General features: G+C 37.4%; 1 protein-coding gene across 4 annotated transcripts; it reads left to right on the forward strand.

Moving 5' to 3' along the window:
* On the forward strand, positions 1 to 27,183 carry LOC308653542 (OX-2 membrane glycoprotein-like). Of its 4 annotated transcripts, XM_081302125.1 has the most exons (7): positions 1 to 214; positions 6,774 to 6,855; positions 9,864 to 10,190; positions 12,343 to 12,615; positions 14,951 to 15,058; positions 15,451 to 15,570; positions 25,875 to 27,183. In XM_081302125.1, exons 1-6 carry the CDS (start codon positions 203 to 205, stop codon positions 15,540 to 15,542), a joined length of 894 nt encoding a protein of 297 aa, XP_081158251.1. In that variant the 5' UTR covers positions 1 to 202; the 3' UTR covers positions 15,543 to 15,570; positions 25,875 to 27,183. The 4 variants fall into 4 exon arrangements, with proteins under 4 accessions (XP_081158251.1, XP_081158253.1, XP_081158252.1 ...); XM_081302127.1 differs by lacking the exon at positions 14,951 to 15,058; XM_081302126.1 differs by lacking the exon at positions 15,451 to 15,570 and having other exon boundaries at positions 2 to 214.
* The last annotated feature ends 245 nt before the right edge of the window (positions 27,184 to 27,428 follow it).

The following is a 27,428-nucleotide window of genomic DNA, read 5'->3' on the forward strand; positions in this document are numbered from 1 at the left end:
AGGCGGAGACCCAGCCGGAGGCCTCCAGCGAGCGGAGAGGGGCACCACCATTTCTGGTGCTAAGGATACAGATTGAAGCAGGTGACGCTTGGGATCCTCTCCCCTCCCCGGCATAGCTCGGGGGCAAAGACTGGTCGGGGAGAACTGCCGGCCCTTTTCCTAGCAGCAGCCGGCCACCCCGCGCGCGCGGCTGGGATCCAGAATGGAGAGGCTGGTGAGCGGGGCTAGGGGATGGGAAGGAGGGCGCCGGATGGGCGAAGCGGAGCCGGTGGTCTTGGGGCGGGCAGCAGGCAGGAAGAATGCACGGAGCTGCGGCTGATCGCGGTCCGGTCCGAGCTGGTCGGAGGTGCTGATGGCCAACGCATTCTTCTCAGAGATTTACCCTGCTGAGAAGCGACTTTTGCCTTTTAAAGGGTGGTTGACAGGCTGTTTTTGGTGTCGTGGTTCTCCTGGGGAAAGGAGAAGGGTGAAGCTTCCCCGAGAAAGATTACTGCTTTCCGCCCAGAGAAATTGGGGCCGGGAGGCGAGCGCTGGAGGCTGCGGGTGCTTAGGGCGTCTCCACTGGCTGACTGCAGCTCCCGGGGAGAGCAAGGCACAGCCTGTCTTACACTGCCCTGAGAAGGGGGTGACAGGCGTTGGGCTGGCTCGGCGCTGGCGACCAAAGATGCGGTGGGGATGCAGAATTCCTATCTCGCTTGCTCCCAGAGAGCTCCTTGCTTCTTTGATGCTCAGCCTTGCTGCCTCCTCTGGGCTCTTGTCTTGGGAAGCCATGAAAGATCCGATAAAGCGGCAGCAACAATTGAGAGGGGATTGAAACGCTTTGTGATCCTGTTTCTGGGAAGGGTTAAACCCCAGGATATCTAGGGAGGCCGACATTTTGTTTATTCTGGATCTGTTTATATGACCAAAGTCAAAGGCGAGGATGTTCGTATGCCCTACTGGTATATAATTAGGTAAAAATAATCAAATACGATTAAAGCCTCAAGGTAATATACTCATATAGAGTTTACTGGCAAGACCACACAGCCAGTTAGTTACTTCATTATCTTTTTTAACAAAGGAGAATGGTAGTCTGTGAGCTAGTGTCTTTTTCTGGATAGATGCTCTTGATCATCACAAGAAGGAATTATTACCCCATTTTACAAATAAACAGGAAGAGAGATTAATTTTTATAAGACCATGTGGCTACATGTGGTGGGGTGGGGGTTCGGACTTAGAAACTCTCAGAGGAAGAGAGATGTGTACCTGCCAGGTGGGATGTTTTGAGGTAAGGTCTGGGCCTTGGTAAATCTGGCCTTTTCTGTGAGGGCCATTGTGGATTTCTTTGTTTTCATGATTGGATTCCTGTTTTGTTTCCATTGATTAATCTCTTTAGCTACCTCACACGTTTAGGCATTTATTAAATCCTAGACTGCAGTAAATACTGCTAAATACTTTATTCCTACTATATGCTTATGAGATAACAGCAACATTGATTTAGTGCTTATTTGTACCAGGCACAATTTTAGGAGCTTTACGTGTGTTACAGGCTGAATACCCATTATTCAAAATGCATGGGACTGTATGTATTTTAGATATCAGATTTAAAAAAAATTTAGAATATTTACATAATTTATACATAATGAGATATCTTGGAAGCAAACTTAAGTCTCACTCGTTTTTAATATAGACCTTATACACACAGCCTGGAGGTAATTTCATAAAATATTTTTAGTGCCTCCTTTATGATTACAACATATCAGATAATGTGAAGTGTAGAATTTTCCACCATGACATCATATTAACATTTAAGAGTTTTAGATTTTTGTAGCATTATGAATTTCAGATCTCTTGCCTGTACTTCATTTAGTCTTTTTAACCATGAGGTTAATACTGTTATTTATTTATATATATTTCTTTTGTCTCAGGCAAAATGATTTGTCTTACCTTATACATTATTTGTTTTAGGCAAAACTCAAGTCAGCCAGAGTCTTCCTTTGTGGCTACCATACAGTAATGCCAGATAGACTTCTTTAAAAAATAAAAATCCTGTTGTTTTCAAGTTGGCAGTATTTTCAGTTACTCTACTTAGAGTAGAGGAACAATTGTGATTTTTTTTTAACAGTGGGGTTTTCTTTCAGATTACCTTTGACTCTGTCACTGTATTTTTGTTTCTTAATATTGCTGGCTCCCAGTCCACAGTTTTGCATTTTGGTATATGTCTGCTTTTTCTCTTGTCCTGAAACAGATTTTCTCTATGAAATCCCAATTCTGCATTTTCTCATGACAGCCTGCTAGGGCCTGGGTTTTCAATGAGAGAAGCACATAATTATTTCTTATAACAGCATGGAATTAGGATGCCAATATCTCTTGCCACAATAGCTTTAACTGAAAATAAAACAAAATGTGTTGGAGATTATCCATCTCTGGATTCATCCAGACTGTGACAGCTCTGGTGCTCCCATGAATACATACGAGACAAGCCTGGTTCTGATGTTCATCACAACATTAATCCCAAACTACGGACTGGGCCAGGACAACTGGGGCTCCTCTCATTACAGCCATATGCCTAAGTGTAGCTTAGGCAGGTGGTTACCTCTCTTCCTGAAGAAAAAAATCAAGGTTGCATAATGAGATTAATGTTTGCAAAACATCGGATGATCTAACCTGCATTGACAGTTCTACTGAACATTTCCCAGTAAGTTTTAGGTCATGGTTACCCTCTGAGGGATGAAAAGATATGTACTAATTAGAACTAAGATGTCTATACAGTGGGAAGAAAAAAACTTATTAAAATTGGGATGCTCCCACTGAGGACAGGAAAAGGAAAGATAAATTCCTGTGGCAGGTAAGAAAAAGATATTTAGGTCTTCAAAGACTCTGTTCCCCCACCGTTCCCCCCATCCTAAGGCCACAAGAAGAAATTGGAAACCCCAGGGATCTAGTTTAGAGTATTGGGGAAAATGAACTCTAGCAGAGCTTTTGCTATCATTTATTCTGTCTTTAATCACTTTATTTAAAAGCAATTGTAAAAACAAGGCTTAATTAAGGCAACCAATGAGAATGAAGTGATGAGAATCCCTCAGGTACCAGCCTTTGCAACCTGATATGGAATTAAGGCTGTTTAAGTGGATATGGTTCAAATAGTTTAGAAGAAATCTTCAAGTTATAGCAGAAGCTGGAGCTAAGCAGGTCTGACAAAACATCTGCACGTTTAGAACAGAACACCCACGCTGGGTTTGTTGTGGCAATAGATTGGAACTTGGAGAAAGTGGTCAGGATGTCCTGAGGTTCTTGTGGGATAATAGAAAAAGTGGTTAGATAAGAGATTATTTCTAGCCAAACAAGACAATGTCCCAGCCTCTGAAATTTAGCACAGTCTGAGAAGAAGTTTCAAAATTGGCAGTTCATGTTTTAGTATTAAATGTTTTCCGATGGACAAGAGCAAAGAAACAGAATAACAGACTGGGGTGAGGGATGCTAGACAGGTGGCATGCAGGTTAGGAGCAGTGTCTCAGGGTCTGGGGCATAGGGGGAGCTATGTTTTGGAAGAGGGCATTTTCTCTCAAGGTGGAAAGTGGACTGGTGTGTTTAAACAAGATCTGGAACTGGTGGGATGGTAGATATAAGGAAGTAGAAGCCTTTGGGGGGCGGCGATTAAGTCTATTTGGTGCACCAACAGGCTCACAGACCTAACCAAAAAATGCTTCTGAGGCACAAGATCGCTGTGCCCTAAAATGACTGAAATCAGGTTCACAGAAAGCCCTAAAAGATCTAAATAAAAATCAGGAAATTCATTTTTGGTAGGGGAATGGTTTAAGCAAAAATACTAAGGTAGAGAATTGTGTGGTGCATTGAGAAATAGATAAGAGGGGAAGGATATGTAGGGAAGCAGTGGAAGATGAGTTTTCAGGAATGGATCAAATTAGGTGAAAATGCTGGATCTATTTTCTTTAAAAAACCAGGGAAGATAGAAGGTTCTTAAGGGTGTGGTAACTTGTACAAAGATGAATATTAAGGAAAATCTGTCTAATAGTATTATGTATGTATATAAGCTGGATGGTGAACTTAATTTGAGATGGGATGCTGTGTCTGCCTGATCCACCACTGTCTCCCAAGCACCAGGGACAGTGACTGGCATGAAGTCAGACTCAGGAGAGATTATTAATGACAGAATAAATGATAGCAGAAGCTCAGTAAGTAGGAAGACAACTACACAAAACACCCAGTGTTAGGAATCGAGACCAGGAAAGGTGAGGAGCAGGGACTTCACAAAGTATGATGTATTGTGTAGAGTGACTAATGACATGTCTGGGAAGTGAGAGAATGTGAAATCCAGGATGACTCCAGTGACTGGGAGATCAGAGTTCACAAGAAAAGTCATTTTGATGAATCTAGTGTCATTCATAAATGTATTCATTCACTCCTTTCTTTTCTCATTCATTGGACCCATAGCACTGGAAGCTAATGGAAAACCTAAAAGAACTAATGCAGAAAGAAGCTTGGTAGTTTCAAGGCCTCCAGAGGGTGGTGAGGGGGAGCTGGAGGGCAGGGAGAAGAGCACAGTAACATGAGCTGGGAGAGCATCTCTGGAGGTGCTGAGCCCCAGGGGTGGAGATGGAAGCCAAACACTAAGTCAGACATCTGTGGGGGATGCTTTATCACCACCAGAGTTTCCAGAAAGTTTCTCAGTGGCTCTCATTAAATGTTCCTTAGGGTACTAGTTTCAAAATTGAATGTAGTATATTGTTCCAGGGCAATGAAGCAGGGATCTCTGGTGACTAAGAGTTTAATAATTCCTTATAATAGTGATTTGGTAAAAGGCAGTAACAATATCATTTTATTAAAACCAGGAACATTACAGTATTTCTGTAGTGGATTATGGTTAAGAGCTCTAGAGCCAAACTGCCTGGGTTTAAAATCCAGCCTTTCTAGCTGTGTGTGTGGCCTTAGAAAAGTTAACTTCTCTTGTGTCTCATATTCTCCATTTTGGAAATGGTGATAATAATGTTACCGCTGTTTACCGGTGAGTCCTTGCTTCCCTGAATGCTGAAGTGTATAACACCAGAGAAGCACATGGAGGCAAGTGTAGAGTGGAAAGTAGAAGCTTTATTAAAGGACAGCAGAAAAGACTTCTCCCGGAGGAAGAAGGGGACCCAAAAGGCAGAATCCATGGAAGGAGGAGGTCTTCCCTGTTTTATAGTGAAGGTCTACTTTAGCTTTCCTGGCATTCCTGTGGCATTCCTTGTCCTTTGTTCTCCCTTATCTTGCAAGTGATGGAATGTAGGTGGGAAGGCCCAAAGAAAGGGGGACCCCTGGGCTGAAAGAGTAATCTTGGCTGGAAGGGCCTAGGGTGTTTGCCTTGAGCTGCTTCATTAAAATTTCCTTGGGATGGGCTCTGGGCATTGGGGACATAACAATTCAATTTCCCCAAGTGCTGCTCTGGTTTCCTGGATTCCATTCTCAATAATGGCCTCCATTTTATTCATCTTACTTGATATTAGACCCGATTTACCTAACTACACTAACTACCTATCTTTAAATCTGGCTTCAATAAGAGGGTACTGTAATAGGTTTATATGAACTATTAGATGAAGTAGTTTATCTCAAGTGCTAAGAACAGTGTGTGGTGCATAATAAATATTCAATAAAGGTTAATATTGTCATCATTAGTGGTTTCGTCACCTGAGGCAAAATGGAAGTTGGAGTGTTGTTTTCACATATTATCTTGTATGTTTTTGGATTCTGGTCTTTTGCTTCTGTCTCCTGGTCTTTTAAACCAGACAGTCAGGCACCCACTGCTTTAGAGCTCTGCCACAAGAAAGCAGGAAGGAATCTCAAGTTTCGCACAAGCAAGATCCTAAACATTCAAGTTTCATATGAAAGACCAAGGACATAAAATTCATGCCAGAAAAAGCTAGAGAAAACTTAAATTTCTTACACATCTTTATTTTATTTATTTAGTTTTTTTGGTACCATGGATGGAACTCAGGGGCACGTGACCACTGAGCCACGTTCCCAGCCCTATTTTGTATTTTATTTAGAGAAAGGATCTCGCTGAGTTACATTTCTTGCTGTCTTCCTTAAAATGAACATCCATGGAGACCAAGTGAAGGAACCCATGAGACGGCTGTAGGGAAAAGTTCAACTGAATACACCCTTCCTGCTCATTTTTGAAGAAAGCAATGCCCAAGATAACATTCCCTTAAATAGCCCCATGACTTACAAGAAGGCCAAGGATTTCTGCCTAGACACATGAAAACACAGCAACGAAGAAAAAAACAATCAAATTAAAACCAGTACTGGTTTTTTAAAAGGTGCAATTTATACAAAACTTGTGACATTTGCGGGGGAATCTGACTCCACAAATCTCTAGGTGGTTACGTGTTTCTGAAGTGTTTTTCTTAATACTAACAGACATGGACTATTTGAGGAGTGGATACATTCTCCATTTGTATTCTCTGCATTTTCTGTATTGATTTAAGGTAGTTTGTTTTCCCCAGTGATGCTACATCTTTGAGACTTTGCTCTTGACAATGGTGGTTTAGGAGCAAGGCCACCCATTGCAAGGGCCAATTGCTATTACAAAAGAGCCACACTGCAGCTTTGCCCTTTCCACATCCTGAATACTCTGTTATTTCTTCTATCTATAACCTCTAATTACTTCCACAAAACCAAATTCTCTGGGGAAAACTTAACTCTCCAAACATGTCCTGAAATAGCACTTAGATGGAAGATTCCTTGGCCTTATCCAAATGCAAACCCCATTTCTGTACTTTGCTTTCTGTCTTCAGGTATTCAGGAAGCCCTTCTGTCATCTGTCCACCTACAGCCTGATTTGGGGCATGGCAGCAGTGGTGCTGTGTACAGCACAAGGTAATGATGCTCAGTTCCCCCGCCCCGAGTCCAGCAAATGCAATGTCTGGGGTGGACACTTTGGCCACTAACCACTGTTTGTGCTGCTAGTTCCATTTGTCTGCATGAATTATTGAAGCATGTAATTTGCTTGGAAGAATGGGAGTGGTTCTTTCCGCTTTTCACATGTTTGTTTGCAGAAGAGAAGAACAGCTGTTTCCATAGATGAACCAGGCCTATGAAAAATATCTTCTTTGAGTTAAATTATGTTGTCATTTTTCACCCACCAAAAGACTTTAAGACATAGTAATTCCTCTGTTTGTAAGGATATGGGAATGCTTATGGGAGTCTGAATGGATTCGATATTTTTGGAAGACAATGTCACAACCTTAAAACTGGGCATGCCCTCTTTTTACAGAAAAATATAGAAAGTGGTGAAATATAGAGGATATGTAGGTTCACATTATTTATCATGTAAAAATCGTACCCATGCCATCTGACTGCTGAATTCCCTATTTCTCCCTGCTCAACCCCATAGGTCACTGCTGACTTTTCTGTTGGACTTTATTTTCTAAGTTTTAATTTTTAATCATTTTCAGTGTATTGTTTCTCAACATTGCCCACAGGGGAAGGTGATGATTGTGAAGGACATGTGGGCTTCATGCCCATCAAAACCCTGGTCCACAATATCCAGTATTTACCAACTGATTGGAAAATCTAAATGGATTCCATACCAGCAACAAAGAATGGTCAAATTTCCCATCAGTGGCTTCTTTCATAGTCAAGGAGGAAAAAATTACCTAGGTGTTGAAACCTACTTTTGATCTCTTTTCCACCACATTCTGAAAGCAACTATTTCTTCCATTCTTTGCTCTCCAAAATTTCAACAAACTTTCAGGACACCTCAACCCCACCAACAGGTGTTGCCTCCCAGAACCTTCTCTATGCCCCAAGAGTATCTATCATTAAATCTTGAGTCACACAACAGGGGTCCAGAATATAATCTGTTACTCTGCTTCTCTTTTTAACCCTGGTACTGTTGGGGAGTTGTTGTTTTTTTTTTTTAATTTTATTTCTTTTTGGTGCAGTCTTCTTTTTTTTTTCTACAATAGCTGCCAACATTTTATCTATTTTATTCATCTTTGAAAACAAATTTGGTGTTTTTAATCAAGTCTACATTTTATGTATTGGTATATTAATGGATACTTTTATCTTCATTAAGGTGGGGGGTGTAGGTGTGGGAGTAAATTAATATTCACTTTCAATTTCTCTTATATTCTAATAAACATAATTAGGATAAGGTTTGTCCCTCTAAGAATTGCTTTACCTATTTCCACAGATTTAACATTTTTTGCTATCACTGTCATTTAGTTATAATTTATGGTTTCTGCTGATTTCTAGTATAAATAAAAAGTTAAAAGAAGTGTGTAAATTTATGATTTTATTGCATTGTGAAAAGTGTTCAAGTCCACAAAGTATAGCAAATTTTGGTAGCTGATTTCAATTTTAGGAAATATTTTATATGTGTTTTGAAAAGATTATGCAGTCTTTCTTTGAGTATTATATATTTAAGTTATATATATATATCCATAAATGCTATATAGTATGTATGTAAATATGAAATGTTTTATGCTAAATATATAAAGTATATGAATAAACATTTTTTTTCAAATTTTCTCTATCCTTATATTTGATGTTTTTTTCTTTGTTCATTTTAATATATGGAATTAAAGATTCTGAAAGATGTATAGTAAATCCCAATGATAAGTGTGGATTTTAAATTTTTGTTTGTAATTTTATTCATATTTGCTTTATATATTTCAGAGTTAGGTTGTTAGGTGCATGAAGATTCATGACTGATATATCTAACTTTAAATTGTTCTTTTCCTCATTTTGAAAAATAATTTTCCTTCTTAAAATGCTTTTGTCTACCACTCTCTTTTCTCTCTTTTTACAAATCTTATTGGATTGATATTGGAACATTTAAGTCTGCTCATTGAATTTTTCTTGAGTCCCTTTCATATCCTTATCCTTTTGTGCTACATTCTGGAGGAATTCTGTGACCTGAACTTCTACACATTTAATGTGGTATCCATTCGGTTAATTGAGCAATCTGTTGGGATTTTGTATTTTTCTTTTTGCACATCTCTAATTTCTACCATTTACAAAATTGTCTTCTTACACACTTTGGATATATTCATGTCAAAGTATTTATTGATTTATGATACCTTTATTTATTTGGTCTGGCTTCTTGGGTTTGTGGACTTTAGTTTTCCCTTTTCATTGTGTTAGTTTTCTCAAATGCATGGTTGTTTGTTATGATGTGGAGGTTTCTCTGTCATAGAGAGTAAGTGGCCAACATTGCAGAACACAAGAAATTACTGTCATAAAATTCAGTGAAAATGGGGATGCATAGATTGTCATTGGGTAGCAAAGCTTCAAGGTCCTCATAGGTACCACAAGCCTCCCAGAGCGCTGTCTTGTGTATCTCTCTATCCGATGTGCCTATCCTCCTGCTTTCTGGAGGCAGCCATCTCTGTGATATCCCCTTCCTTTGTAGGGTGTGTGTGTGTGTGTGTGTGTGTGTGTGTGTGTGTGTGTGTGATGAATAGAGCTGATCTATCTTCTTTGCTTAAACTGACCACTCTGCCTGTTGTCCTTTGGCTCCTGGCTTCTAACTCTCCAAGCATGAACGTACTTGGTGAATCTTCTATACAGTCTAGCAGTTTTCATCTTCAATCTCATTCTACTTGTTTTCCAACTTACAGGGATTCTCCACAATTCCTGGTCTCTGAGCATTTTCTTTCTTATTATTATACTCTATTACTCTACTTTGAAAGATTCAACAAATATATATTTCTCTTCCAAGAACAGGTATGTAAATAATTTTGTTTTCTTCTTTGCATTTTTCTCTTTTTAAAAATTGACTTTCACATACACTTTGTTTATTATCAGGAAAACATGTTCATGTGTGTATGAAAGTATGTATTAAAGTCTTAAAACACACATGTTCTTTTATGGTTCTATAGAGGAAGTGGTGACCCAGGATGAAAAGTTGCTGCTGAACACACCTGCATCCTTAAGATGTTCTCTGCAATCTGCCCACGAAGCCTTGATTGTGACATGGCAGAAAAAGAAGGCTGTAAGCCCAGAAAACATGGTTACCTACAGCAGGAACCATGGGGTTGTGGTCCAGCCTGCCTACCAGGGCAGAGTGAACATCACCGAGCTGGGACTCCAGAACTCAACCATCACCTTCTGGAACACAACGCTGGAGGACGAGGGGTGTTACATGTGTCTCTTCAACACCTTTAGTTCTGGGAAGATCTCGAGAACAGCCTGCCTCACCCTTTATGGTGAGAATCTCTGCGAATGCACTGCCTGTGGGGAGACACTATTTGCAGGAATGTTTGGAACATGGTGGTATGGCTAGTTGTTCAGGTTCATAGTCACAGAATGGCTCACTAGAAGACACAGCCTTTCATGTCTCTAGTAGCTATTTGCTGTGGTTTTCCTTTTCTTTGAGGGTTTGTGGTGCTATCCTGAGTTGTTCTGCTGGAGCTCTCTTTCCTCTGGGGATCTTGCTGTCCACATGACTGTGGACAATAATGAGGGCAGCAAGTTCTTGAGAATCAGTGGCACCAGTGAGACCTGGCACTGCCCTCATCAGTCATGTGGCCCCAGAATATCTAGTATGCTTTCTCCACTGGAGTTTCTTTGTCTGGACAGTACATGTGAAACAGACTATCCCTGGAGTCTCTTACAACTTGACCCTTTTGGAACTAAGGACAAAGCCAGATTCGTTGAACCTGCAGTCAGCTTTCTCTTAAAATCCAATAGGCTTATTTGATGAGATTTCTTTCCTCTTCACTATCATGTTGCTAAGGATTAGGATATAGGGATGAGGGATGACTTGGAGACATGGCACACTTGGCGGTGGCTTTAAGAAGGAAAAGACAAATTTCGACAGGGTTATTAAAAATATTAATGTGAGACTTTAAGCATGCCAACATTATTGGCCACAGGAGGAGAGGAGATTCATTGAGGTCACAATTTAAGGAAGGCACCACAATACCAAATACAAGTTTCTTTCATTTATTTTGCCCATGCTGGATCCTCTCCGCAGAAACTTATGTCAGGGTTTCTTCTTGCTTTTCGCTTCTGTCATTTTCTGTCTGTCCATTCACTTTTCTCCCCACCTCCCTCCTTCCTTCCATCATATTTCCCTTCTCCTTATCTTGTTTTTCTTTTTTTTTCTTTCTTAGGTCATAATTTTCGGATTTCTGTTCCTATTTCTTCTCTTCTTTTTCTCTCATCTTTCTCCTAATCTGTCTCCCTTACTCCTAATTTTCTGTATTATTTGTTCACCTGAAAATCAGATGACTCTTGAGTTTTGCAGCTTGTAATACTGTTCTCTTCCACCAAACCTCTCCTTCTAAGCCATTCTTTGGTACATCTCCAAAGAATCTGGACACCTAGTCTGGCCACATTAATCACATTCCTCTCTCTTCCTTTGTTCTCTTTACCTCCAGTGCTTGCTTTGTTTGGAATCTGGACATTCTTTGGACACAGCTGTAGTTCTACAACCCTACTCCTCCTCATCCACCCACCTCTTAACCTAAAAGTATAGACCAGCTTTAATTTGGTGCTGCCCTGTAATTGTCTTGGGGGCTCCAAAGCCAACTAAAGAATATTCTGCACTGCTTGGCAGAGATAAAGTCTACATTCCAATGAAATGAAGTCATTGGGGAAATTTTAAAAGGGAATAGGCTATGGCTGGCCTGAAAATTATATTTTTTTTTCTCATAAGCTAGTTATTTTCCCTTAACTCTATCAGGTGAGGCCTAAAGTCCTTTAACTGCCGTATTTTGATTTTTCAGGTTATAGGATAGGAATTGCTAGTTTGTATTTTGTGTACATCTTTCAAACAGAGATTTTCCAAGTCTTCTCTCTGTATCCTATTTGCTCATTCAGCTTTGAGAAAAAAAAAAAAAAAGAATTGGTATCACTAAGTGGCAGTCCTTAGGGCTGTCTGTTCTACACCTATCCTTGTGCTTCTGATAGGTGCAGAGTACATGTATACACGTGCTGGTGGGGGTTACTGTCAAGCTACTTGAGAGGAACACCCAAACGAAGGGAGAGGTGCTACATTATTCATGCAAGAGGAGAACATAATAATTAGGCTTTGAAATATTTGAGAGAGACAAGTCACATCTGACTTTTCCATAACTTTCTATCCATCCAGCTAGTTCTGCTGGAGACAGTTACAGAAAGGGCCTTTCTCATCACAGGTTTACACCAGGCCGTTCTCTATCCTGCAGATTAGAGAAGGAGACCTCAAATAACTGGGAATCTTCTATACAGCCTAGCAGCCCCAGTGGGTGTGGGATGTACGACCTCATCTAACTAGTTTCCATTTGTCATTCTGTAAGGACCTTTTCCTCATCGCTGTAAGGAGACTATGTGCTTAACTGATGGCAGGTCATATATATATTTTTTTTGTCCCAGTACAGCCCACAGTATTCCTTCACTACAATTTCTTTGAAGACCACCTAAATATCACTTGCTCTGCCACTGCCCGCCCAGCACCCATGATCTCCTGGAAGGTTGCTGGGTCAGGGATTGAGAACAGTACCGAGAGTCTGTTACACCCTAACGGGACCACATCTGTCACCAGCATACTCCGTGTCAAAGACCCCAAAAGTCAAGTGGGGAAGGAGGTAATCTGCCAAGTGCTGTACCAGGGGACTGTGACTGAGTACAAGCAAACTGTGAACAAAGGTAAGAGAAGGAGGGCAAAGATGCTATGGTCACATCTGCATATATCCGACTGGAAGGTGGCAAATATCCTTCAGAGACTTTGAGTCTCTCAACAAAGGAAGTAATTGGGGAGAGAAAGGTACAAGTAAGGAAAGAGAAGCAGAGTTGAGGAAGCAAATAAAGCAAATTTTATAGTAGTCTCCCCTTATCTACAGAGGATACATTCGAAGATGCCCAGTGGATGCCTGAAACTGCAGAAAATACTAAACCGTATGTGTATGTGTGTGTGTGTATACACACACGTATATAATATGGCTTTATTATATTATATATAATTATTATATAATATATATACATTATTATATAATATAAATATATGTATATTATATATAATATGATTTTATTATAGTTATGTTTATACCAATAATAAAATAAACAAATTATAACAATGTACCTTAATAAACATTTGTGATTTGGGTCCATTATTAAGTAAAGTAAGCATTACTTGAACCTAGCACAGTGATATTACAACAGTTGTCTGATAACCCAATCAGCTACTAAGTGACTACCAGGCTGGTAGTATACACTGTGTGTATACACTGGACAAAGTGATGATTCACATTCTAGACAGGATGGAATGGGATAGCGTAAGATGTCATCACATGACTCAGAATGACATGCAATTTAAATTTTATGAATTATTTATTTATGGAATTTCCCATTGAGTATATTCTGACCACAATTGACCATGGGTAACTGAAATCAAATTGCAAATAAGGGATAGTACTGTATTTTGGGAAATGTGATGCACTTATCAAATGCTATTGCTGATATGCATTCATACATTCATTCATTCATTCATTTATTTCATTCTAAGATTTATTGAGTGTCTGTTATATACTAATCTTTAGGTTGAACACAACAAATTCAACAACAAGCAAGACTCAATCACTGCACTTACAGAGCTTATAGCCTACTAGGGATACAGAAAAGTGTCTGGGAAATTGTAAAACCTCATGCTTCAAAAAGAAAGTAGTGGTTCACCATATGGGGACTGAATGTGGAGAGGTGGGGCATCAGCTCAGTTGGGGGGGATTAGGAAGGAAGACCTGACATCTGTGATGAAATCTCTGTATAACCTACAGTAGGAAAGGGCCCATCTGAAGAGTCTTCATCACTACTTTAAAACAATCTGTCTCCCATTCAAGCCCCTTTTGCTCTCTTGTGTTTCCTTCTGAACTACTGTCTATGAGCCTCATAGATGGGTGAGAGAATAAAGGGAGCAAGTCTTAGTGTTGATAGCCAGAATTTTATTTCTCCTGTAATTTTGAAGCATCAACTCTTAGATGAGCACTCAGTAATAAACTTCCTAAAAATATTGCTGTTCTTTTGGGTGCTTTAAAAAAAAACGTGGCAAAGCTTTCCTGTGTGAAGCTCACTGGCCAAAAGGGTTGTGGTGTTAGATTTGGGCATTTGTGAAGAGATTTTCAGGTTTAGCCAAGGCAAAGTGTTAATTTCACTGAAAAACAAGAAGAGGAACATATTTTCTATTTGAGGAATGCTAAATTTGACTTATATAATGTTTAAAGCCACTGGTATATTAGTTTACTCTGTGAACATTTTCTAAAAACCTTGAACTAAAAGTATTAGACAAAGCACTAGAACTATAGAAATTAGATAAATCCCTGTCTGAAGGTTAGTTAAATTGTGATGTGAAAAAAAAAAATCCATTATGGAGAAGATACTAGACACTTCAGCTCTTTCTTTGCTTTGTGTTTCAAAGTAGTATTGAGGAAGACATTTAGGCCAAGTTCCATTACTGACACCTGGAAAGAGTTTTATAAACAAAGACACAGATTAGAAGAAATGCAGTAAAAACATTGAGACAAGTTATATCTGGGAGTTGAAATCATGAGGTTCATGATTTTCTTTGCTTTTTACTTAGTATATTCCAATAAACTTGCATTATAGGAAAAAGAATATGTGCTTTGCTCTTCTTCCTCTTGCTGCTTTAATTTGAAGCTCGCTGGCTTCTCAGAGGTTCGGATTTAAAAAAAAAATCTGTCAGATAATAATAATAATACCTGACTTAGAACATTTTGAGCATTAGATGAGATAATACAAAGACCTTATTATATAGTAACTGCATAAAACATGTTACCATTACTAACGTTATCTAGATATTATTAAAATCATCTGAAGTCATGAATATAGATCTCTGCAGGTGTGCATTTAAGGTTAATTTCAGTTAAAAACTCTTGTAAAAACTCATATCATACCTGTTGCTGTATCAGTATTTTTTTGCCTCAACAGCTTCCTCTTGTGATTTTCCTTTTTCTACCTTCAATATCCACAGGCTTTTGGTTTTCAATTCCACTCTTGTTAAGCATTGTTTCTCTGGTAATTCTTCTGGTCTTAATCTCAATCTTATTATACTGGAAACGTCACCGGAATCAGGACCGAGGTGAGTCATTACAAGGAGTACAAAGAATGCAACAAGTTTCATGATTGTTTTAATAATTTGGGAATCATCTGAAGTTATGAATTAGGGGATGGCCACATGTGTTTTGTTTGTTGTTTCCAAAATACATAAATTGTTGGTGCAGTTTTAAAATGCTTTAGAATTATTTTCTTGCAATTGGACATTTCTCCTTTTCATTTGCTAAGATGTTTCAAAGATGAATTATTTTATGAGCTGAGAGAGAAAGAGGGCTCAGGAGAGGAAAGAAATGAGAATTAAAGTGTTTATTTGATCACAATGGAGTCATTCCATGGCAGAACCAAAGAAAGAAGTCTGGCACCCATGCAAGGTCCTCTCTACCTGTTAATAAAGGACAATCTTTTCTCTTTTTACAGCATTCCACAAGCCAGCTGCCCATTTAAGAGACTGTGAAATTGTCCAATATGATCACTCATTAAATAGCACTTCCTATGTTATACTCCCATGATGTCTCAAACACTATCGGCAACATACAGGTGATCCACACTTACAGTAATTGTGTCATGTCATTCTGCCCTTGTAGGCTGTGAGTTTCTCTTTATCCCCCACAGCATCTATCATGACATCTTATTTATACCACATGTTCAATAAATGTTCATTTATTGAATGAATGAATGAATGAAAGGGATGATGGATAGATTTTTTAAATGAATTTTTAGATTTCCTTCCTTCTATTGTAAATTCATTACCTCATAAATGCCAAGTCTAAGATATTGTGAGATATTATAGAAGAAGACATGCCTTAGAAACAAGAGAAGTGACCTATATATGTAGAAAGATTAAAATTTCTTTGGTTTCTGAAAACAGTGCACTATATTGCACAAGTTGTTAAAATGAGCACAAAGTTTCAGTTTGTGTTATGTGAAATGGGAGTTTCCTAGGGTGAGGGGGTAATATGGGAGTTTCCTACATCTTAGATGGCTGAAGGTCTGAGCTCAGGAAAGAAAAAATGTTGGTTTTGAGTGTTATTTTAGTTTTTAATTTAAAATCCCCCTTCAAAGACTACCTTATTTTCCTTTTCATTTTATGTTTCATGGACTGGGTCTTTCATGTTCTAGTTTCCTTGATCACTTTATTTTGCATAAGCCTTACATTAATCCCAAGTTAATTCTTGTGAATTCACTTAAGAAGCAGCAAATCTTCAGTGTCAGTGTCAGCCCTTTTGCAAAAGTAAGTAAAGGAATTTGTTCTATCTGGAAGAGGAGATTACAGATCAGATACTCTTATGGCACATGAATACATAAGCACTGGACAGAATATCAAAGGCTGAAATTCCTCTTTATACAAATATTTCACTTTTCTAATTTGGAAACTAAAGCTCAGAGAGGGGATTCAACTTCCTTCTCTAAGGTCACACAGCTTCTTAACAGGACCTGGATCTCCTGACCTCTGCCAGAATGCTCTTTTCATTACAGATGCCCTGGATTCCTGACTTAAACAGAGCCATTGTTATCAATTGCATTAATTTTAATCTGTGCTTAGTGTATTGTTCTTGTGAAAATGCAAGCAGAAAAGCATAGAGTAGTCAAAGTAATTTTTAAGTTCCTCTTGGAAAAGAGTCTTATAATACAAACTGTTAAAGCCCAAGGTAAATTCCACTCATTAGGGATATTTGCAATGTCATTGCCCTGTGTTCATTAAGTGAAAGTTGGATTTTCTGGGAAATGCAGTAATTCAATACCATATCCAATTCTTGAAACAAAAAGAGACAGTTTATTTCTGTGCCCAAGTTTTTCCTCATTTATGAAATAAACACCTCAACTTGTGTTAAAGCTTGTAAGCACTAGGATTACCATTTACTGGTGATGTCTTCATGACATATGGCCAATTCAGTAAATTTCTCTGAATGTTCTGTGGCATATTCTAAATGAGTTGATTTTGATGATTAAAAAAAATTCACAGCCAGAGAGTGATTCTGTATACAGCTAGTAATACCAAATGTCAATTATGCTGATAGCTTACATGCTCAGAGCTAAGTAAGGAAATGGTGTTTCATTAAGACCAAATGTTAAGTTATATTTTCTTTTTTAAAAAAATTATTTCTTCAAGTAAGGAATTTTGTTGATTAATTTGTGAGAAAAGGGAATAGTCCTATACATAGGACTTTCATTTTTCCTTACTTTAGTTTTGTTTTCTTTTTCCTTTTCTTTTCATCATCTTTCTAAAGCACTAAATTTTGGGGTCAGGGAAACATGATCATATAAAACCAGAGCCAGGATTCTGAACCCTGAGAAATGATGCGGTGAGCATAAATTAGGAAGTGAAAAAGTGGAACTGAGGTGTGTGTGTATTTGTGGGTGTAGGTGTGTGTTCAGAGTTCGTAGTGAAGTAGAGAGGAGAAAGATGAATTAGTGCTTGAGTTTATTAAGTGAATCATCAAAGATGATTCTTTGATCATCTTTGTGGAGCTGCCCAGTAGCCAATAATAAAAATCTGTTCAAGTCAGCCCTGTTTGATAAATGACCAAAGTTTTTTCTTTTTTTTTTAAGCTCGTCATCACTATTCATTTACCCACAAAAGTCAACAAATTTATAATTTCTGCACAGAGGGGTCATTGCCAATGGTTGATGTTATATTTGCAAAGAAGTTAGCCTTGACTGACTTTTCTTGTAATGTTCTTTAATGACAGAAAGCATGACACCGGTTTTGTCAGCTGTATAGTTCATTTTGGAGGAAGATATGATGAGTTATAGGCCACTTCTCTGCACATTCCTAATAGGATCATGAGTTATTTCCCTGGTGACTACCATAATAAGACTAATAAACTTCAGATAATATACTTTTTTTTCTTTCATAAATCTAGTACTTTATTACTGAAATAGAAAATGAGAAAAACATTAAAATTTCCTAGGGAAATTTTCCATCTCATAATAGTTCTTTCTATTAAAATGCAGTGGTGTCATAAGTTTGTGCCTTCCCCATATAGGACAAAGAGGTTCAGACTTGAGGTTGAGAATAATATTTTATTTATTTATTTATTTGGTACCAGGAATTGAACCCAGGAATGCTTAACCACTGAACCACATCCCCAGCACTTTTTTAAATATATATATTTTATTTAGAGACAAGGTCTTGCTGAGTTGCTTAGGGTCCTGCTGAGTTGCTGAGGCTGGCTTTGAACTCATGATCCTCCTGACTCAGCCTTCTGAGCCACTGGGATTATAGGTGTGTACCATGGCACCCAGTGAGAATAATATTTTATTTCTCATTAGTCCACCTACCAATGATTACATGTTTCTCAGAAAAAAAAATACAAGAAATTTTACTTAAGAGCAGACCATTGTGGACATATTTGAGTTGTCATTTTTTTGTCTGTTTTGTTTGATTGGCAGTGCTGAGTTGAAAAACCATAGAAAATTTAGACCAATAGTGTAACATACATGTTCTAACTTCACTTTGTCTTAAACTACTAGCAATTTCATGTAGGAATGTATTTTCCAGCCACATGATCTTCATGTTTGCCTTGAGTTCCTTCAGTTCACAACAACCTGTGAATGGATCCTTGCAACGAAACAATCGCTATGTTAGGAAAACCCCATTTCCTGGGTAGGAGCACAACACTGACTCCTATTTTAAGCTTAGTACTACATCAAATAAAAAAAGCTCAATAAACAAGTTGTGGTGGTGAAGGAGGTCATCAGTTCGAAGGACATTACAAAGAATATTTGTTCCTAAGACAATTTGGATTGCAAAATAAGTTTTTCATACTCATCCCCACTCCTACCTCCATGTCCTCAGACTTCCAAGGAGAAGGAATGGGATGCTTTGTATGGGGAAAGCAATGGGGAATCTTTATTGAACTGCTCAGTGAAATGTCACTTTCTAGGTGACATTTCAGACTCCAAGGCTATTTTCCTAAAAAAAAAAAAAAAAAAAGTTTACAATTTTCACACATGTATAAATATCACCCGACATGACTAAATAGCACGATAAAATCTGATCACAAAGTTCTTACCTTACAGGCCCTTAAAATCTGGACATTCTTGCCTAGAGCTATTCTTTGCTTCTCTGCTCTTCAACACTTAAACCCACCTTAGATTACGTGACCCAAATTTTGCTTTTTAGTGTATGGGAATACCTCTAGGTGTCAAAACCTCACAATATCGTACCCAGTAATTAAATCCCAGTTCACTTCTCAGATAGCACACTCATTCTGTTGGCTCCTTATCCTTCTGGCTGCTTTGTTTAATTTTTGTTGTTGTTGTTGCTTTTATTGGTTCATTAAGTTATACATACTAGTTGGGTTCATTTTAACATAATCATAAATGCATGGAATTTATTTGGCTCCATTGCAGTCATGGGACTGTTTCAAGGAGATTTGCCATCAGTATTAGTGTCTTCTGTTACACACATTAATGAAAAATCAAGAATGAGAAAATATCCCAGCTGAACAACCCTCCCACATCTCTGTTGCTTTTGCATTTTAGCTTGCATTCTTTAGAGTCTAATTACTGGTTGCTTTCTTTTCCACCGTCTTGCCCTTCATCTTATCCCTACCACTAAGCTTGGCTCTGAATAGATTTAAGCTTTTACTCCCCACTGCTACAAGAAATCAACTTGATGGTTCTTAATCTGGAAAAGATTGGATTTCTTTATGAAAGTACTCAGCATGGTTTACCTGAGAAGGAAACATCATAAGTGTTGTACTAATTTTCTATTGCTTCTTTAACAAATTATCACAAATTTAGTGGCTTACAACAACACAAATTTGTTATCCTAAGTCAGAAGTCCAGAATGGTTCTCATCCACTAAACTCAAGCCATCTATCTAACGGGGCTTTGTTCCTTTCTGGAGGCAGTAGTGGACAATCCTTTTTTTTTTTTTTTAAACGTAGCTTTTAGAGACTACCCATTTTCCTGATCCTTTTGTCACATTCTACCTGCAAAGCTAGCAACAGCCAGTTGGGTCTTTCTCCTGTTGCATCACTCTGGCTGACTCTATTGCCTCCCTTTTTCCCTCAGAAGGACCCTTGTGATGACATTGTGTCTACCTCTATAATCCAGGATCATCTCTCCATCTCAGGACCCTTCATTTAATCAGTAAAATCTCTTTTACCATATAAAGTGACACATTCACAGATTCCTGGAATTAGTATGTGGACCTTTGAGGTGACCATCATGAGGCTACCACAAATGCATAGAGGGATTGGGAGTGAGCTGGGTAGAGGAGCAGCTGTCAACTGACTTCCCAGTGAAAGCATTCTGTGTCTGTAATTCCACAGCCTTAGCTTTGTTTGTGGTTACCCTACGTCAAAGAACATCAGAAACTGGTCAGAATCTCTGAGAACATCACTTTGATTTTCTCATCCATTTCCTATCTCAAACAAGGCAGGGCTTTATTTTTCAATGTTGTATTTTGCCTCTCAATTCTATAACCCAAAAGCATGACTTCTGCTGTCTTTCCTTTTACTAACCATCACTAGGCTCTAATGTTACAAAACCTTTTCCTTTTATTTGGAATCTTGGTTCTCATGTATTTCTGGCTTCTCTCTACTCACAACCCCCTCACAAAGGCAGGTAATTCTGGGTTCCTTTAATAGCTTAGTCATAAGTAAGTTCATTGGATTCTCTGTGGAAGGTAAAGGTAGAAAGATTATACTTATTGCTGTATCTAGTGACATTTGGCATACCACATTGGTCTTCTCCCATTTATTATAACTCATTAAAACAGTGATTTTTGAGTCCATAATACTTGCAGAATATTGTAAAGCCATGATAGTTTTTGCAACCTTAATGTTTTCCATATCATTTCTAAAATTCTTTAAAATCGTTACTTATAGATCCAAATTGATGTCAACAGCCCATATACTGTGCAGCAGTTCTTCCACTAGCAGTTTCTTTTTTTGAAAGGAAAAAGACTTATTTGCTCTGAAGAGAAACCAGAGTATGAAAGTTCTTTTGTACACAGATCATATATATGTGTTATATAATTTGGATAATCTAATACGTATTATAATACGTATTATATATATATTTGACTAAACATAGCAGGTGTAAAAGTGTTAGAATTATCAGAAAAAATAAATTAAGAAATTCTCAGGGTGTTTGAAATGAATAAATGAAGTCTTTCTAACAGGATATATAGTGGAGATATATATTTCCTCTAGAAAATAATGAACAAATGAGATTTTGCAAGACAAGTTTTGCAAAAGTCACAACTTTAGTGTTAAATCCTACATGTCTTGGAGGATAATTATGGAAGTGTCTATGGACAAGAGAACACCACAAGAACCTTTTGCCCTTGGTAAACACACAATACAGAATGTCACTAAGGCTGACAAGTGCTTCTAGTTCTAAGAGTCACTGATTGTAAGTTCCCCAAATTTCTCTTATATTTGTACATCAAAAAGAGAGGACTGGCCTTATATTCTGTGAGTCTTTGAAAGATTATGCTGGACATGGTGCCACATCCCTGTAATCCCAGTGCCTCAGAAAGCTGAGACAGGAGGATCTAAAGTTCAAGGCCAGCCTCAGCAATTTAGTGAGGCCATAAGCAACTTAGTGAGACCTTGTATCAAAATTCAAAAAAAAAAAATTTTTTAAAGGGCTGGGTATCTGCTCCATGGTAAAGCATCCCTGGCTTAAATCCTCAGTACGAAAAAAACAAAACAAAAACAAAAACAAAAAAAAAAAAAACAAGATTATTTATTGAATATCTTTGGGACTTAGGTATACAAGTTTATTTTAATCTACTTTAAAAGTATGTGTCAGTAATTTTTATTATTAATTTTCTAAATTGAGTACAGATATATATATATATATATATATATATATATATACACATATGGTGTATAATATGATGTTTGTAATTGTGTAATGGCTAAATCAAGCTAATTAATGTATCATTTTTTCATATACTTATTTTTTGTAGTGAGAACACTTAATATCTACACTTTCAGCAATTTTTAAGGATACAATACATTGTTACTATAGACATCAGATTGTATAACAGGTCTCTTGGACTTATGCCTCCTATCTGGCTGAAATTATTTTAATCTTATGCAAAGTTGCATGAAATAATTCAGAAACTAAACATGACATTTTAATTCTATAAAAATATTTCTTCCTTTAAGACTTTAAATTTTTTTTTTCAAAGTTTATAGCAGCTTTATTCATAATAGGTCAAACTGGAAACCATCCAAATGCTTACACACAGCAGAACGCTAAACAAATTGTCAAATATTCATACAGTGAAATACTACTAGCAAGAATAAAATACTCTGCTGACATAGGTAGCAATATGGACAAAAATCTTAAAAACATATTGAATGAAAAAAGAGAAGCCAAAAAAGAAGATATTGTTATGCTTCCATCTATATGAAAATCTACACTGAGCAAAATAAATCTACAATAAGAAAAAATAGAATACTACTTGCTCAGAGAGGAATTGCCTGCAGAAGAGTATAAGGAAATTTCTGGAATAAAAGAATATATTATATCTGTAATGCAGTGTTTGTTATATAGGCAAGCACATTTATCAGACCTTATCAAACTATTCTCGATATATGTGCACTTTATTTTTTTTTTATTTTTTTTTTTACATTTTTTTTATTGGTTGTTCACAACATTACAAAGCTCTTGACATATTATATTTCATACATTAGATTGACATGGGTTATGAACTCCCAATTTTACCCCAAATGCAGATTGCAGAATCACGTAAGACTTTAAATTTTTAACTGTCAACTTTAGCACAGATGATTATAAATGTCTATAGATTTGGTTATTTTCCAACCAGTCATTATTTTCACTTGCAACTGTGACCAGTAACAGTCATTCAAAGTCAGGCTTAAGAGATTTAAACATCAAATTATTCTAGTGCTCTCTAAAGAAAAGTAACTCAGCGATTTAGATCAAGTCCTATCTTTTGACAAATTAGCTGAGTACTTTTGGGTAAGCCATTGTGAGGATTCGGAAGGGAATACCTGGGACCAGAAAAGTGCCTTGAAACAATGGTGTGTTGGGAAACCAATTTGGGGGAACGCTGATAGATCTGCTCTTGCCAGCTTCTGTGGCGCAGATATTCCCACCATGGTTAATTTCAGGTTACCAACAATTTAACCATCAGTGTGAACCAATAAAGGTCCAGCACACAAATGCAACATAGTTAGTTTCCAGTAAATAATTAGTTTCAGTTATTACTAAATCTAAGGTCCCTCAAAGTTTTATCAACGTTGTGAATTGTACAAATGATAGAGGGGTGTCCAGGTTAAATAGCTAAATGGAGGAAGACATTATGATTATTAGCAGGTAGGTTTTGAGAAAGATTTTAGAAGATACCTAAATTTAGACACGAGGGAAGGCGAATATGGAAGGGAGAACCCTTATTAGTCACTGAAGTAGCAGTCTTGAGAGAAGTTTGGAGTGAAGGTAAGAGGGGAGATAAAATCAGAAAATATATGTACCTAAAAGCCTGCATGTGCCGAAAGGAACATATGATACCTAAATTGATTCTAGATATGTGTATAGTATTTATTTCTTTTTGGATATGGGGAACTGTTTTGATTAGACTTTTTGTTTGCTGGAAGATGAAACAAAATAGTTAATTATTAAAGTTACTGGGAGTCAGGGTGTAGAATGAGAACAGTTACTGTGCGGAAGTGTGTGAATGGGTTTCTAGGAAACCAAAAATGTCAGGAAAAGCAGGCTAGCAGTGGCTTTTGGTCCCAAGTTGCCCTGGGCTGCTCAGCAGCACTGAATCATGGGTGTTCCATTTGGTTTCCCTATTCTTACTGTTTCCTCCTTTTTTCGTTAAACAAGTTCTTCATCCTCTGTTCTGTGTATCTTAAACATAACTCATAGTTTCTGTTCTTTCTTAAAAGTGGTTCATAGATGACTCAATTTTTTTTTGTTGTTTTGTTTTTAAAAGATGCATCTGAGCTGCCTAAAACCATAGAATCTCTAAGTGTGTCCTAGGTGTTTGAAATGACCCAGTTCTTCTGGTGATTCTCATGCATCCTAGAGCTCAGAAGCTCAAAGGTTCCATTTGATTAAGAGTTGTGAGTAAAGTATGGCTCCTTTTGTTGGGGAGGGAGGGCATATGGACATATTTGCTCGAGAAGCTATATTTTAGAGAAAGGAAAAAAAATCTTTTTAAACTAGATGCAAAAATCAAACATTCAATCATTCAAAGTCAGGCTTAAGAGATTTAAACATCAAATTATTCTAATGCTCTCTAAAGAAAACTATGCTGTCATTTGGATTATTATTCTGGACTCCAGTCAGTGGTTGGGTCATACGAAAATGTTTGTTATTGTTAAATGATAATCCAAAAGAAATAGTCATAGGGGAAAGTGCTTAGATTTTAGAGGAGAAAACTTTGGAAGTGGGAATGTTATTGGAGACGAAAGGAAAAATGGACTGGGCACTAAAATATTTAAAAGGATGTTCATGGGACGAAAGGAGTAGATTTTCTAGAAGTTACATTTAATTCTCACAGCAGTGTATGAGGAAAATGTGGTTATTTCTGTCTTACAGATGATAAAACCAAGGCTTGCAGAAGTTTATTCATTCATTCATTTTACAGATATTTATTAATAACTTTTCCATGTGTGTTTTAATAATTATAATAAGCAAAAAAGGATATTGCCACTCTTGTGGAGATGATAGGCCAGTGGGACAGAGAAGCCACCAGTGAACTAGAAACAAAGGATATGCTCTTAAGTCCTGAGAATGTGACTGTTAGGAAATAACACAGTACATCACACAGAAGGAAATAGAATTAGGTGACAAGAAAACTATGTGCAATTTGTTTGGAAGATTTCTCTGAGGTGGTGATGTTTAATGATCTTTACTGATGAAATATACACTAGATTTGAAAGGAGAGAATAAATCAACCATAGAGGAGAGAAGGTGAGGTGGCTTCTAGCAAACAAATGGCAGATGTGAAAATTGCAGGGAAAATTTCATTGATATTACAGACCAATGTTACATAAATATGGTCTGAGGATGTTTGCCCTTCCAAGAACCATTTCTTACTAATCTGAAGTAAAATAAGCATATAACTGAGAGTAAAATAGATACCATGATAACAATTTGACAGTAATTTTATGTCTGTTGAATCCAATAATTAAAAATGAGATTATAGTTAGAAAACTAGAGTTACGTTTTATATATATTTTATTTTGGTAATAATTCATTGGGGTTTGGTTTTTGTTTGTTTGTTTTTTAGTATTGAGCTAATTTGGGGGGAAAATTGTACTTCTGTGGAACATTAATGGTTGATATTAGACATGTTGACAGGCTCTGAAATATCCAGAACTTCACAGGTTCCCATAAATTACCCAAGATTACATAGAGAGTGAGAACTAGAGCCAGGATAAATTGTAGGGCTTATTTCAAGTCCACATGCCTTGTAGAGAGGAGCATGTCCTCTCAGGTTATGCGCTAGAAAGTCAATAGCCCCTGAAAAAGTCCCTGTGTCTACTTTGTGACCATTCCCAATGTATGGTCTAGCAAGTTACTCTCCATTGGGAACAAAGCTCCAGGGCTTATCAATAAAACACATTTAGATCATTTGACATTCTTGAACATGTCCTTTTACTTGTAATCGTAGGTGATTCTCCAGACTGATATTTCTTGGATGCCCTATGTGTTTTTTAAAGAACATCATGGTTCACTTATCATTTTGGGTGGGGAACATCTACTTCTTCATCTTTACTGATGAAATATACACTAGATTTCTGAGTTTCTTAAACCTTCTATTGCATATCTTCTTAAAATACATGAACATAGAAATTATGCATGTCCAAAGTTAACATCTTGGTCTTTCTTTTATCCAGAGCCCTAGAGGAGCCACACGGAACCCTGAAAGATTTTCCCTGATCTACTTGAATCTGATGTAAGAGGAAAGCAGGAGGAAAATAGGTCATTCTTCAAGGCACTTATATGAGCAAAAGAGGCGGGAATGAATGTTTTAAGAATTCCACAACTTTTCACTGCCATCTAAGCTACTCAGTGTTTGAAGTCCAAGAGAAAGTCATTTTACCTCTCAGGTCTGTTGTAGGACTTGATTTTGTAAAGCAATGCAGTGTTGTGCTGTTGGAAGGCACTGGACTTAGAATCAGGACGTTGAGCTCATAGGCTGACGTGGGCTCCCACCGGTGGGAACACTGTGTTAGTCACTTTACCTCAATGAGTGTCTGTGTCCTCATCCAAAACAGCAACAGTGTTGGACCTGATAATTTACCATGCAGTTGTAAAAATTGATGTAATTCCAGGAAGAAAAAAAAAAGGAATTGGAAAAGAAGGAAGAAATGAGAGAGAGAAGAAAAAATATGAAGGGTCCAAAGAACTTTTCTGAGACTACCTTTGCCTTTCTGTTATTCTGTCTCTTCTGTTGTTCTTAGGCCCAGGAGCCTGTTTTCCCCCTGTTTGGGATCTAGTCTATTAGCTGCTCACTGTTTTGCAAATTGTTGACCTTGCTAGAACCTTTGGTTTCCCTGCCATTTTTTTTTTTTTTTTGTGTGTGTGTGTGTGTGTGCTTCTCTGAGGTTTACTATGATGAAAATAGGACAGAATTTATTGTGAAATAACATTGGCAACCTTAACTTATCTACTTAACTTATTTTTGTAGCAGTATAAATAGTGTTAGTCTTAGACAATAGCTCACATTTTAAAGACAGCATGCTTCCCCTGACCATTTGTCCCATCCTATGACTCCAGCCCTCATTCTGAACTCAGTCTAGTGTAAAATAAATATATTATGAAAACAGATATTTAGACATCCTGTAGAGCAGTCAGCCTGTTCATACACTTGGCCTCTCCTGGATCCTTTTCCCATGAATTAACAACTTCCCACCACAGGAGAGGAGACAAGTATGAACTTACAATGACTTTATCTTAAAGATATTGTTCTAACTAGTAGAACAATATGGATTCTTAACCATAAGACCAAATTAGTGTGTTTCTTTTCAGTATTTTTTTCCCTTGTCTTTCTCTATCCAGTAACCTAGAAATTAAAATGTAAGTTGTTTTCATTGTTGAATTGAATATTTATATATTTAGTAAGCTTTTCATGTGTTATTTAATTCTGTATTATTTCTTATATTTGTATTAAAGTACTGAACAATTAAACGTGTCACCTGTAAATATTCGATGTATGCTACTCTCTTGAGAAATGTGGAATTCTTATATTTTTCTCTGTGTGTGTGAAACCCTTCTCTCTTTTCTATCTCTCACTCCATAAAAGATGCAGTTGACATTTCTGATTAATCACAAAAGCACAAATTGAGGACTCTGACCTGGCCAGAGGAAGGTCCCCCAATTTGTGTCCTTTAACATGGGCCATGGGTCATGGTACACTTCCTGATGTTTGGTTTTGTTTTGGTTTTGCT

The sequence above is a fragment of the Spermophilus citellus genome (genome assembly GCF_964194105.1).
Source record: "Spermophilus citellus genome assembly, chromosome: 7".
Lineage (NCBI taxonomy): Eukaryota > Metazoa > Chordata > Mammalia > Rodentia > Sciuridae > Spermophilus > Spermophilus citellus.

Coding starts and splice junctions, on each gene's coding strand:
- LOC308653542 (XM_081302125.1), top strand. Junction 6,856..9,863: donor GGTGCTGTGTACAGCACAAG/GTAATGATGCTC, acceptor ATGGTTCTATAG/AGGAAGTGGTGACCCAGGAT. Junction 15,059..15,450: donor TCACCGGAATCAGGACCGAG/GTGAGTCATTAC, acceptor CTCTTTTTACAG/CATTCCACAAGCCAGCTGCC.